General features: G+C 70.8%; 1 protein-coding gene across 13 annotated transcripts in view; it reads left to right on the top strand.

Annotated features, from left to right (window-relative positions):
* The window catches only part of LOC138850085 (maestro heat-like repeat family member 5), a 41,202-nt gene that overhangs the window by 26,839 nt on the left and 2,265 nt on the right, over window positions 1–12,098 (top strand). For 3 of the 13 annotated variants that reach the window (XM_070075872.1, XM_070075871.1, XM_070075868.1), the window contains 12 exons: window positions 463–612; window positions 2,896–3,050; window positions 4,607–4,766; window positions 5,003–5,184; window positions 7,324–7,461; window positions 7,820–7,934; window positions 8,459–8,602; window positions 10,448–10,730; window positions 10,926–11,081; window positions 11,426–11,548; window positions 11,635–11,737; window positions 11,843–11,917. In XM_070075872.1, coding sequence (XP_069931973.1) covers window positions 463–612; window positions 2,896–3,050; window positions 4,607–4,766; window positions 5,003–5,184; window positions 7,324–7,461; window positions 7,820–7,934; window positions 8,459–8,602; window positions 10,448–10,730; window positions 10,926–11,081; window positions 11,426–11,548; window positions 11,635–11,737; window positions 11,843–11,917 — 1,784 coding nt within the window. The other 10 variants (XM_070075874.1, XM_070075876.1, XM_070075873.1 and 7 more) reach the window with 10 other exon arrangements.

Below are 12,098 nucleotides of genomic sequence, written 5' to 3'. Positions count from 1 at the left end.
GACCCCCTAGGACCCCCAGGACCCCCAGGACCCCCTGGGACCCCCCCAGGACCCCCGGGACCCCCCAGGACCCCCGGGACCCCCAGGACCCCCTGGAAGCCTGCTGTGAGGTTCCAGATTCTTCTGCAAGCCTGGGGGCTTGTCCTTGAGACCCTCACAGCTCTGAGGTTCGATTTCTCATGGATTAAAACGCTCATGGAGGTCTGGGGCCTGCCGGGGGTAGGGGCACGCAGGGGAGGCAGCCCTGCAGGGGAGGAGGCCGGGCCACCAGGGTCCGGGGACAGGCACGGGGCCGAGCGAGCAGAGAGCCCCAAGCAGGGTCCAGTGTGCCCGGCGCAGAGACGTGGCCGGTGTCAACCGTGAAATGGGGGGCCAGCCCCAGGGAGAACGGGGGTCGGGGCACAGGAGGCTGGGTGGGTGGACTTGGAGGCCCGGGGTGACAGCCCTGCACCCCGGCTGCAGGGGCTGATGGAGCACCTCACGGTGATGGAGCTCACAGACCTCGCCTGGACGGCCATCGACGGCCTGGGCTCCCCCAGCCCCCTCCGCGCCCAGGCAGCCGCCCAGATGCTGTTCTCCGTCATGAAGGAGCACGGGGCCAAGCTGGAGAGGGTGAGGGGCTGCGGGGTGGGGGAGGGGGGAGTCAGCACCCAGGGGGTGCGGGGCGGGTGGGGGCAGTCAGTACCCAGGGGCTGTGGAGTGGGGGTGGGGCAGTCAGCACCCAGGGGCTGTGGGGTGGGGGAGGGGGGAGTCAGCATCCAGGGGCTATGGGGTGGGGGAGGGGGCAGTCAGCACCCAGGGGCTGTGGGGTGGGGGAGGGGGGAGTCAGCACCCAGGGGCTGTGGGGTGGGGGTGGGGGCAGTCAGCACCCAGGGGCTGTGGGGTGGGGGTGGGGGCAGTCAGCACCCAGGGGCTGTGGGGTGGGGGTGGGGGGAGTCAGCACCCAGGGGCTGTGGGGTGGGGGAGGGGGGAGTCAGCACCCAGGGGCTGTGGGGTGGGGGAGGGGGGAGTCAGCACCCAGGGGCTGTGGGGTGGGGGTGGGGGGAGTCAGCACCCAGGGGCTGTGGGGTGGGGGTGGGGGCAGTCAGCACCCAGGGGCTGTGGGGTGGGGGAGGGGGGAGTCAGCACCCAGGGGCTGTGGGGTGGGGGAGGGGGGAGTCAGCACCCAGGGGCTGTGGGGTGGGGGTGGGGGCAGTCAGCACCCAGGGGCTGTGGGGTGGGGGTGGGGGGAGTCAGCACCCAGGGGCTGTGGGGTGGGGGTGGGGGGAGTCAGCACCCAGGGGCTGTGGGGTGGGGGTGGGGCAGTCAGCACCCAGGGGCTGTGGGGTGGGGGAGGGGGGAGTCAGCACCCAGGGGCTGTGGGGTGGGGGTGGGGGCAGTCAGCACCCAGGGGCTGTGGAGTGGGGGTGGGGGAGTCAGCACCCAGGGGCTGTGGGGTGGGGGTGGGGGGCAGTCAGCACCCAGGGGCTGCGGGGGGGAGTCAGCACCCAGGGGCTGTGGGGTGGGGTGGGGGGCAGTCAGCACCCAGGGGCTGTGGGGTGGGGTGGGGGGCAGTCAGCACCCAGGGGCTGTGGGGTGGGGGTGGGGCAGTCAGCACCCAGGGGCTGCCTCGGGGCTCGGCCCGTGGCCACCCAGGTCCCGCCCTGGGCAGCAAGCGACATGACTGACTGAGAACAGTGGCACAGCCCTAGCGAGTGCCCAGGGCCCTGGTGGGGCTGCAGATCCTGGACAACCTGCAGGGCTGGGCAGCTGCCCTGTGGCCTCGTGGGGGCGGAGGGGGCGCACTGATGGGGGACACGGCCGGCTGTGGGGGGGACAGCACACACGGGAACGGCAGGGAGACAGGAGGCGGGGCCGGTCCCGCAGGCGTGACTCTGGGCCTCAAGGATGAGTGAGACCCAAAAGCGGGGGTGGGGGGGCGGGGGAGCAGGGGGACAGGGGGGCGTTCCAGGCGCAGGAACAGCAGGTGAGTGACAGCTCAGAGAGCGTCCGACTTCCAGCCAGAGCAGCTGGGGCTGAGTGTGAAGACCCCAGGTGTCCTAGACGGTAGTGGGCTTGGCTCGCCTCAGACCAGACATCCAGGGCGTGGCTGCGCCTCCCCCATCAGACCAGACATCCAGGGCATGGCTGTGCCTCCCCCATCAGAGCCCCCAGGGCATGGCTGTGCCTCCCCCATCAGACCCCCAAGGCCATGGCCGTGCCTCCCCCATCAGAACCCCCCCAGGTGTGGCTGTGCCTCCCCCATCAGAACCCCCCCCAAGGCATGGCTGTACCTCCCCTATCATGCTCCCGCCCTCCAGGCATGGCTGCCTCCCCTATCAGACCCCCAGGCGTGGCTGCACCTCCCCCGTCAGGCTCCCCCCCTCCAGGCATGGCTGCCTCCCCCGTCAGACCCCCAGGCGTTGCTGTGCCTCCCCCCGTCAGGCTCCCCCCCTCCAGGCATGGCTGCACCTCCCCCATCAGACCCCCAGGCGTGGCTGTGCCTTCCCTGTCAGACCCCCCCCCCCAGGCATGGCTGCACCTCCCCTATCAGGCTCCCCCCCTCCAGGCATGGCTGCACCTCCCCCGTCAGACCCTCAGGCATGGCTGCACCTCCCCTATCAGGCTCCCCCCCTCCAGGCATGGCTGCACCTCCCCCGTCAGACCCTCAGGCATGGCTGTGCCTCCCCTATCAGGCTCCCCCCCCTCCAGGCATGGCTGCCTCCCCTATCAGACCCCCAGGCGTGGCTGTGCCTCCCCCATCAGGCTCCCCCCTCCAGGCATGGCTGCCTCCCCCGTCAGACCCCCAGGCGTGGCTGCGCCTCCCCCATCAGGCTCCTCGGAGCAGGCCCGTGGCTGAGGGTTCCACATTCACCTTGGCCTCCCTCTGCCTCTCAGACCACCCCTCCCACACAGGTGGCCAACATGGGCCGCGCCATCCACCTCCGCCTCTGCTCTGTCCACGCCTCCCAAGCCAAGGACACGGCTCTGCAGGCGGTCACCCAGCTGGCCCGGAGCCACACGCCCGAGCTGGTGACTGCCTTCCTGGACTTCTCCCAGCCGCTGGACAGGTGTGGCCCCGCCGTCCCCCTCTGCCCCCCCCCCCACAGGGCCGGGTGCGGGAAGGGAACCTGTGCACCTGTTATTTGACACACTCACCTGGGCCGGGCGCGGGGGCCACTGCTCACCAGCCCTGTGAGTCCCCGGCCCCCGGGAGCTGATGACGCAGCGGGGCCTGGCCGACCCTCCTCTCCCAGAGACACGTGCCCCCTGCCTGCCGGGGGCCAGTCTCCTCGGCGTCCTGCTTTCCTGACCCCTAGACCTCAGCCGGGGCTGCTCTGCCTCCCTGGCGGCCCCTCCGTCCCCAGGGCTCTCCTGGGCCCAGGCCTCTCCCTGAGCACCTGACTTCTGCCCTTGGATGTCCAGTGGGCACTTCAGCCTCCCACGCGGGGGGCCTGCGCCCCCTGCGCCCCCTGCAGGCTGGGCCTGATGATGCAGCGCTTCCTGCTGCTCAGCCTGAAACTCCTGGCTCATGGCCCACATCCCCTCCTCCCCCAGACTCCCAGCCCCTCCGCTTCCGCCCTAGCCCTGGTCACCACGGGCCTCCCCCAGAGGGTCCGGTCTGCTTCGGGCTCCCTACACACACCCAGCACCCCGGGGGGCCTGGGACCCTGTGGCTCCTCTGTGCGAAGCCTGGTAGCAGCCCCACCTCCCTCAAAGTCAGGGTCAGGACGGGGCCCCGCCCCCTCCACCCCGACACCAGCCTCCTGCGCCCGGCTGCCGTGGGCTGTCCTCCGTCTGTCTGTCCATCCGCCCAGCTCTGTGGCTCTGCACAGCATCAGTCACACACACACACACACACCCCGCCCCCCAGCTGCCCTCTGTATTCTGTCCAACCCAGATGCATCCTGTGTGTCCCTCGGTGAGACGCACCTGTGCTCCCACAAGCCCCTCACGGCCACCTCCTGAGGCCGGCTCGTCCCCACACTGCCACTGGCATCTGCGGCCCAGAGGGGTGCAGTGGCTTGGCCGAGGTCACACCGTGCAAGGCAGGGCGAGGGCTGGCGCCTGAGTCGCGGGGCCGGTGCCCACCAGGCAGGCTCAGGGACACTGGGACGGATTCCCGCCCCTCCACGTGACAGCTGGCCTGGGGCAGCCGGCCCTCCCTGGGCCTCACAGGATCCTGACTGGGGAGGTCAGAAGTGGATCAGACCAGATGCCAGGCAGGGCCTTGGCCAGGCGCAGGCTCCCTTTCCGTGCTTTCGGACCCCGTCGGCAAAGTGGGCGTGAGGCCCCCTCCCCAGCTGGCGAGCCCTGCACCTGTGCCACCAGCGTGGCCTGGGGGGGGACAGACCTGCACCTGCGGGGGGAGCCTGGCTGCCAGCCTGTGTGGAGGCCCCAGGGCAGGAGAGGAGGGGCTGAGGTCAGAGGTCAGGGCTGTGAGTGTGGCTGAGGAGGGGCCGGGAAGTGGGGGCTTTTAGGAGGAGGTGGGAGGAGCAGGAAGTGCTCCCCACCCCACCAAACCCCGCCCCCACAACCGAGGCCCCGCCCTTGTCCCAGCGTCCAGACACACCAGGCTCAGGTTGCCCAGTGTTGGCGGGTCCTCACGCCCACTCTCTGCCCGCAGCCACGCCGTCGGCCTGTGGAGGGCCCTGGGGGCGGAGCAGGCCGTGAGCCACGTGGTGCTGGAGGCCCTGCTGGCCTGGCTGCAGGAGCGGCCCCTGCCCACGGGGGCCGGCGAGGCCGGGCCCTGCAGCTCCGAGAAGCCCTACCTGCGCTCGCTGGCCGTGAGTCGCCGCCCCCACCCCCCCGGGCCCCAGGCCGGCCCGCGGGGAGGGGTCCCTGCATCCAGGCCGCACAAGCCCAGCCCAGCCCCCACTCCCTGGCCCAGGGCTGACCAGTGGCTTGGGGTGGGGCTCCTGTCGCTCACAGTCCCCCCTCCACGCCTGGGTTCCAGAGAGGGCAGGGGCCCAGCCCCGCACGGACGCAGGCCCGCGGGAGCCTCACGGCCGGCCGCCCGCAGGCCATGAACACACTGCTCGAGCTCCAGTTCACCCGGGAGTTCAAGGGCGCCGTGCGGGATGCCTACCCCCGGCTCCTCCTGGCGCTGCTCACCCAGACGCACTACGTCTTGGAGTTGAACCTGCCCGCGGAGCCCCAGCCGGGGCAGCAGGCCCAGGAGACGGCGGCGGCCAGTCCCCAGAGGTGAGCCCCGGGCACCCCGTGCACAGCGGCCCCACCCTGCTTCCGCCCAGCTGCCTGGCGCCTGGGCAGGAAGCTGCCTCTCTCTCACCCTGCCCCCGATGTCTCCCCGCGTGTCATCACCTGCGTCCCCTCAGTCCTTGGCGTGGGCCCCCCATTCCCGCCCTCGGCTCACCTCCCTTCCTGCGTGATTCCAACCCCGTGCAGCCGTGACCCCAGATGCACCCACAGCCGGGCAGTGGGCAGCACTGACCACCTTGCCCACTGGCCAGAGTGACGGTCAGAGGTCAAAAAACACCCACCCCAGGCACTGGCCCACGCCTGCACCCATCACCTTGGCTCCCATACCTTCCTGGGGGCCATGGCGGGGCCTGGGCCGCCCTCCCCCAGTGGGAAACCTCGGGGTGAGGGGACAGCAGGCACAGCCCAACCCCCAGCCACTCTGACCCATGACATCAGCAGCCAGGGGCCTTGGGGAGGCCAGCGACCCCTGCCCAGGCCTCAGACGAGCGCTTCGCCCGGGTACCCCCCGGTGCCCACTGGCCTGCCACAGCGCTGTGTTGGGCCGGGAGGGGGTCTGGACACCCCCACCGCGTAGTGCGCCGTTCTTGCGGATGCCCTGGCTGGCGGGGTGGCCCAGGACATGGCACGGCCGCCCACGGCTCCGAGGATCCTGGAGGACTCAGGTTCACGGGCAGGGGTGGGAGTGGGGGGGCAAGACAGGCCTCCAGGGAGGAAAGAACAGGGACCAAGTTTCAGTGTGGAAACTGCGGTGATCTGTTAGAAGCAGCAGCGGCCATGGAGACGCACAGTGGGGGTGGCCGCAGGGCACGGCGTGCATGACGCCACCCACCCCTCAGTGAGCACCGACCGCCAGATGGTGTGTGCGGCGTGCACGTCACCACGGTTAAAAGAAGCGAAACAGAGAGGCGGCGAGGAAGGGCTGGTGGGCCCGCGGGGCTGGGGGCTGAGAGCTGGCGTCCCCGCCCTCGAGGGGCACGCCGCCTTCCCCGAGCGCCCGGCCCTCCCCCGGGGGGCTGAGTGCGGGCAGAGAGGGGCTGGCGGCTCAGGCAGGCGCTGCTGGGGTGCAGAGCGCCCAGAGAGGCTGAAGAAGGCAGCCTGGGGCCAGGAGGAGCGGGGAGACAGGCGTGGACCACGGGCTCCCTGGGCTCGGTGGGCGTCCTGGGCGGCTCCACACCCTAGGGACCCAGAGGGCGTGACTGGGTGCTGGGTGGGGGCCCTGGCACTGCTGCCTCAGCTGAACACCATGGTTCCGGAAGCTCCCATGTTGGTTGCAGGGGCAGGGCAGCCTGAAGGACGCACCCCTGTCCCAGGCACCCCCAGAGGGACGCCTCCCGGTCCCCTTGTCCAGGCAGCCCCGGTGGCTCTGTGGCTGAGCTCAGGCACCTGACAAAGGCTGCCTCTTCTTAATGACACGGCGTGGGGCAGGGACACGAGCCGGCTGCCATTCAGGCCGGCACCAGCAGGCACATTCAAGTGGCCTTCACTTCTTGGGACAAATCTCTGTCGGACTTCCTGCCGCCCTTGGCCCGCCTGCGTGACCCCGGGAGAACTCACTGCCACTCAGGGCCCTGCCCCCCTGCTGGACAAGGGCACTGGCGAGGGTCCTGGGGGGGCAGGGGAGGCCCGGCTGCTGCCAGGCACACGGCCACACCACATGCCACACCACATGGCACCTATAGCGTCCCTTGTGCCTCACAGACATGAGTGGGTGGCGCAGCTGGCATTCCCATGTCCCCAGTGGGCAGGGGACTCCGGGGCTGTGCCACACTGCCCTGGCCGTCCTCCTCCCTCCCCGGCTGCCCCACATCCTGAGTCTCTGCCGGGCTCCTAAGGCCACTCCCACTTCAACATCAGCATCCCTGGGGCTTCCACGGCCCCCCCAGTCCCTGCGCTCCCCAGCCAGGCCCTCTGTGCCCTGGCGCCCCAAGATGCTCCAGGGCCCCCCCATGCCCAGCGCAGGCCCCGCATGTCCCTCGCCTCAGCGTTAACCCAGGGCTCGGGGACACTCGGTGGCATGAGGCGCTGGAGCCAGGACATGCCCTTCTGGCTGGGACAAGGCAGCCTAGGCGGGAGCTGGGGCGGCCCCGGGCGGGCCCTGAGCGCTCTGCTTGGCCGCAGCACGTCCGTGGAGGCCCTGAGGAGCCTGCTGTCCACCACGGGGCACTGGCACGACTTCGCACACCTGGAGCTGCAGGGCGCCTGGGAGCACTTCGCCTCCATCCACACCTACCAGAAAGGTGTTGGCCTCCTTGCCAGGTACGGGTCGGGGGGCCAGCTGTGTGCACCACCTGCCCATGCTGGGTTCTCAGGGGTGCCTGCCGCGCCCTGGCACGCAGGAAGGCCACGCCCCCTGCACCAGGCCCCTGGCACAGTCACTGCAGACCTGTGCCCTCCCCGAGCCCGCACCCTGGGGCACAGGGGCCGAGCCAGCTTCTCTACCGGCCCGTGTCCGGCCCAGGCCTGGCACAAAGCAGGAAGTCAGGGGGTGCAGGGAGCAGGGCGCAGTGGGATGCACGCCCGCCCCGTCGGGCCACTGCCAGCTGCCTGCTCCTGGCGGGGCTGGGGTGGAGAAGGGTGCACACTGGGCAGCGGCCGAAGTCCAGCCCTCTCCCAGGGCCATGGTGGAAAACCAGTGCCCGCAGATCAAGACGGTGCTGGGCCAGCTGCTGCCCAGGCTACAGAGCCAGGAGGAGCGGGAGAGGAAGGCAGCCATCCTCATCCTCACTGAGGTAGGTGTGCCCTGGGCCCAGCTCCACCTCCTCCGCTCCTGGTCAGGGGGTCCGCGGGGGGGCTCCCAGATGGGTCCCCCAAGACCTGTCTTGCCACCCCCCGCTCCTGCAGGGGTGAAGGGGCTGGGTGGACACCCACACAATCCAGGTGCAAACGTGCGGCTGGGGTCACCCCAGGTGCGAAGCTGGAGGGGAAGGGGCAGAGCCTGTGGGGGGCGTGTCATCGCCACAGCTGAGGCTCGGGGCGGGGGTGGGGTGGGGGTGAACCCACGCACCAGCACCCTCCACGGGGCTCTGTCCCCGGCTGCGCTGTGGACACGGGGCCCCCAGCCTTGCCGTGTGACCTGGGCCAAGGCCCATCCCCTCTCCTGGCCTTGGTTTCCAGGGATAAGTTCCAAACCCTCCCTACCCCCTACCGGAGACAGCCAGAGGGTGTGGCCACTGGCTCTTCCTGAGAGCCCCGCCCCACCCCGCCCCTGAAGGGGGTGCCAGGCCTGAGCCGCCTGCCCCCGGGGCTGCCCCAGTTCCTCCACAGCCCGGCACTGCTGGAGGCGCTGCCCAGACAGGCCGCCCTGACCCTGCTGGCCCGGGGCCTCCGGGACTCCAGCGCGGCCGTGCGCGTGTGCAGCCTGCAGGGCCTCGGCGACATCCTTTTCCACCCGGAGAAGGTGAGGGCGCACGCGGGGGCACCCCCGCCCCGACGCACAGCCAGGGTCGGACCCTGACTGCGTCACCCCAGCCGCGCGCCTTGGGCCACCCGACCCCTACACCCTGGGCCGTGGTTCGCTCATCTCCAGAGCGGGGCAAGCTGCACGTGCCCATTACCCAGATCTGGTGGCTCTTGCACACCGGGGAGAGCCGAACCCTGGAGCCCCCTGCAGAGCCAGCCGGGGCTGCCCCAAGCCGGGCCGGGGACGAGAACCCCCTGAGAGTAGCCTGGCCCAGTCTCCCGAGCTGTCACCGACTCCTCTGTTCCCAACCCAGTCCACCCACCACCATGACAACCGCATCCCAGAATGGGCAACTGGAAGAGAGCGGCTTGCAGAGCTGCCTTGGCGGAGGCTGGCGTACCCACGCCGGTCAGGGCTGTCACACTCCAGACGCTGCCGACGGCCCCACGGCAGCCGTCAGGAACCCAGGCCGCGGACCAGTCCCCGCTCGGGCACACTCTAGACCAAGCGTCCTCAGCTCCCCGGGTCTCAGTGTCCACAGCCGTGCCAGAGGAGTGGTGGCAGCCCATCTCCCAGAAGCACCTGCTCAGCCTCGAACCCCGGCTGTCCCGGGAGCGGCGGCCTGGGTGCTGCCGGAGGCTGACGCCATCCGGCACAGGGCGAGTTAGGGACGATTTTCTCACCAGGGCGGGAAGCGAGCAGCCTGCACTCCCCTCCCGCACCCACACCAGTGGCTTTGCCACGATGCCCAGCCCCGCACTGTGGCTCGTGGAGGAAGCCATTCATCCACCCACATGTCCATCTATCCACCTGCACATCCAGCCTCACATCTGTCCATCCCTACACGTCCACTGTCCATCTCTGCATCCAGCTACCCACCCACTCATCTGTCCACCAGCCACACATCTGTCCATCCACCTTCGTGTCCATCCGTCACCCAGCCACACAGCTATCCATCCACCTACATGCCCATCCGTCCACCCAGCCACACACCTGTCCCCCTACCTCTCGCCCTACCACCCACCCACCCACCCATGGCCCACGTGCTCCGTGGGTCTTTCATCTTTGGTTCATCTCTTTCCATCTTTGGTCATTCACCCAATCAGTTACTCAGACATCAGCTCGCCCCTTCACTCCTTGAGTGGCCGGGCACCTGTGCCCTCCTCCAGCTTCTCCCCAGGCACAGGGAGGACAGGGGCTTCCCACGCTGTCCAGGGCTCTGCACGAGCGCAGGCGTGGACAGGAAGCCGTCCGGGGACAGCACCCAGTCCCGCCCCCAGGGAGCCTGTGCTGCTGCTGTACGGCTGGGCTGCTAAAGCCGAACCCGGACGGAGCTCAGGAAGGCGGCAGAGACGCCACGCGCCTGTCGGAACCCGCCGGCGTCAGCACACGCCGCTCCCACCGTGGCTCGGGGACAGCTCAGGACAACCTGGGGACAAGGGGCAGACAGAGCACTGAACAGGAGTGTGAAACATGTCCAACGGGACCCGCTGGCCACTCCCAGCACAGAAGTCCCTGGCCACCACCTCGGCACCGTGTCCCTGGCAGCCTGGCCACCCCCTGCCCACTCTACCGCCTGGCCCCCACCTCGGCACCGTGTCCCTGGCAGCCTGGCCACCCCCTGCCCACTCTACCGCCTGGCCCACGGCACCCCCGGGGTGGGAGGGAGCCCTACAGGCGTGCGGGGGAGCGAGGACCTGGGGCCCCACGGGGACTGAGCTCCGGGAGGGCCCCAGGTGGGCCGGGCTCTGCTCACGCCGGCCGGGTGGGGCCGGGGCGCGGGGCGCGGTGAGGGGCCCGGGCGGCCCGCGCCCTCCGCCCACAGGCGCCCGCCGCCCCCAGGGAACCCTGCTCCGCGGGCAGCTGCCGCCCTTCCTCGACGGCTTCTTCCAGAAGAGCGAGCCGGTGGTGGTGCGCGTCATGGCCACCGTGTCGGACGTGCTGCATCGCCTGGGCCGGCACGGCGCGGGCGCGCAGAGCCTCGGCGTCGCCATCCACGCGCGCTCTTTCTTCGACGACGTGAGCGTGCGGGCGGGACGCCGGCTCCTCCCGGGGACGCGGCCTGGGGCGGGCAGGGGCTCCGCCAGGGGTGCTCGCCGGCCGCCAGGGGGCGCCACAGCCGCAGGTTCGGTCCCGGGGCTGATCCGTTGCTGGGAAGGTGGGGGAAAGGCCCGCCCCCAGCCCCTTGCCCTATGCTGGGGCGTCGGGAGACGGTGTGGGGTCCTGTGTCTCTGCGGGATGCTGCGGGGCGGGGCTCTCAGGTGGGCGAGGGCGGGGACCCGGCCGCACCGGGCTCTGCCTCTGAGCCCCCGCCTTGCAGGAGCGGGACGGAATTCGGGCGGCAGCCATGGCACTGTTTGGGGACCTGGTGGCAGTGATCACAGGCCAGGAGCCGAAGGGGCTGCGCAGCCAGGTGTACCAGAGCCTGGTGCCCCTGCTCCTGCACCTAAAGGACCAGTGCCCGGCCGTCGTCGTGGTCAGTGCCCCCAGGGCCGGCCGGGGTGCCCTTGGCGGGGGAGGCGCCAGGAAGAGCAGCGGGCAGGCTGGGGTCTGGGCACCTGGGCTGGGGGCCCTGCCCTCCCACTTACACACACACCTGCGCATCTGTGCCCACACCTGCGCCCACACACCTGCGCCCACACACCTGTGCCCACACCTGCGCCCACACCTGTGCCCACACACCTGTGCCCACACCTGCTTCCACTCCCGTACCCACACACACGCACACCTCCGAACACACCTGCGCCCACGTCATGCCCTGAGATGAGGGCTGGGGCCCCGACACACACGGCTGCTGGTGACCCCCCCGCGGCCCCGCAGCAGGCCAAGTTCGCCTTCTACCGCTGCGCCGTGCTGCTCCGCTGGCGGCTACAGCACACCCTCTTCTGCACACTGGCCTGGGAGCGCGGCCTCAGCGCCCGCCACTTCCTCTGGACCTGCCTGGTGAGCGGCGCGGTGGGGAGGGGCTGGGGCCCTGCGGCAGGCCCCCTCCCCACCAGCGACAGTGACCGCGGGCTGTGCTCGGCCAGATGACGCGCGGCCAGGAGGAGTTCAGCATCCACCTGGCGCAGGCCCTCAGCTCCCTGCACAGCTGCCACCAGCACATCAGGACCTGGGCTGCGCTCTTCATAGGTGGGCACGGGGGCGGGGCCCCGGAGAAGAAAGGGACGGGGAGGGGCCGGAGCGGGCCTGGGCAGCCCCGCGCACCTGCCAGCTGCCCCCGTGTCTCCTGCACAGGTTACACCGTCTGCTACCACCCCCAGGCCGTGGCGCAGATGGTGAGCAAAGGGGACTCACAGCTGCTGCTGCGAGGTAAGGGGAGCCCCGCCCCGCCCAGGCCGGCCCCGCCCCGCCCCCGCCCCACCCGCTGCCCAGCCCCGCCCCGCGGCCCGCTGACACCCAGTGCACCCACAGCAAGGCAGGCCCCGGTGCAGCCCACAGGCACCCGGGTGGAGGAGGGCTCCCGGTGTGAGCAGGTGGCACGGGGCGAAGA

This window comes from Oryctolagus cuniculus, chromosome 6 (assembly GCF_964237555.1).
Source record: "Oryctolagus cuniculus chromosome 6, mOryCun1.1, whole genome shotgun sequence".
NCBI classification, from domain to species: domain Eukaryota; kingdom Metazoa; phylum Chordata; class Mammalia; order Lagomorpha; family Leporidae; genus Oryctolagus; species Oryctolagus cuniculus.
The sequence above is the reverse complement of the archived record's forward strand: the minus strand, read 5'-3'. Positions and strand labels throughout refer to the sequence as shown.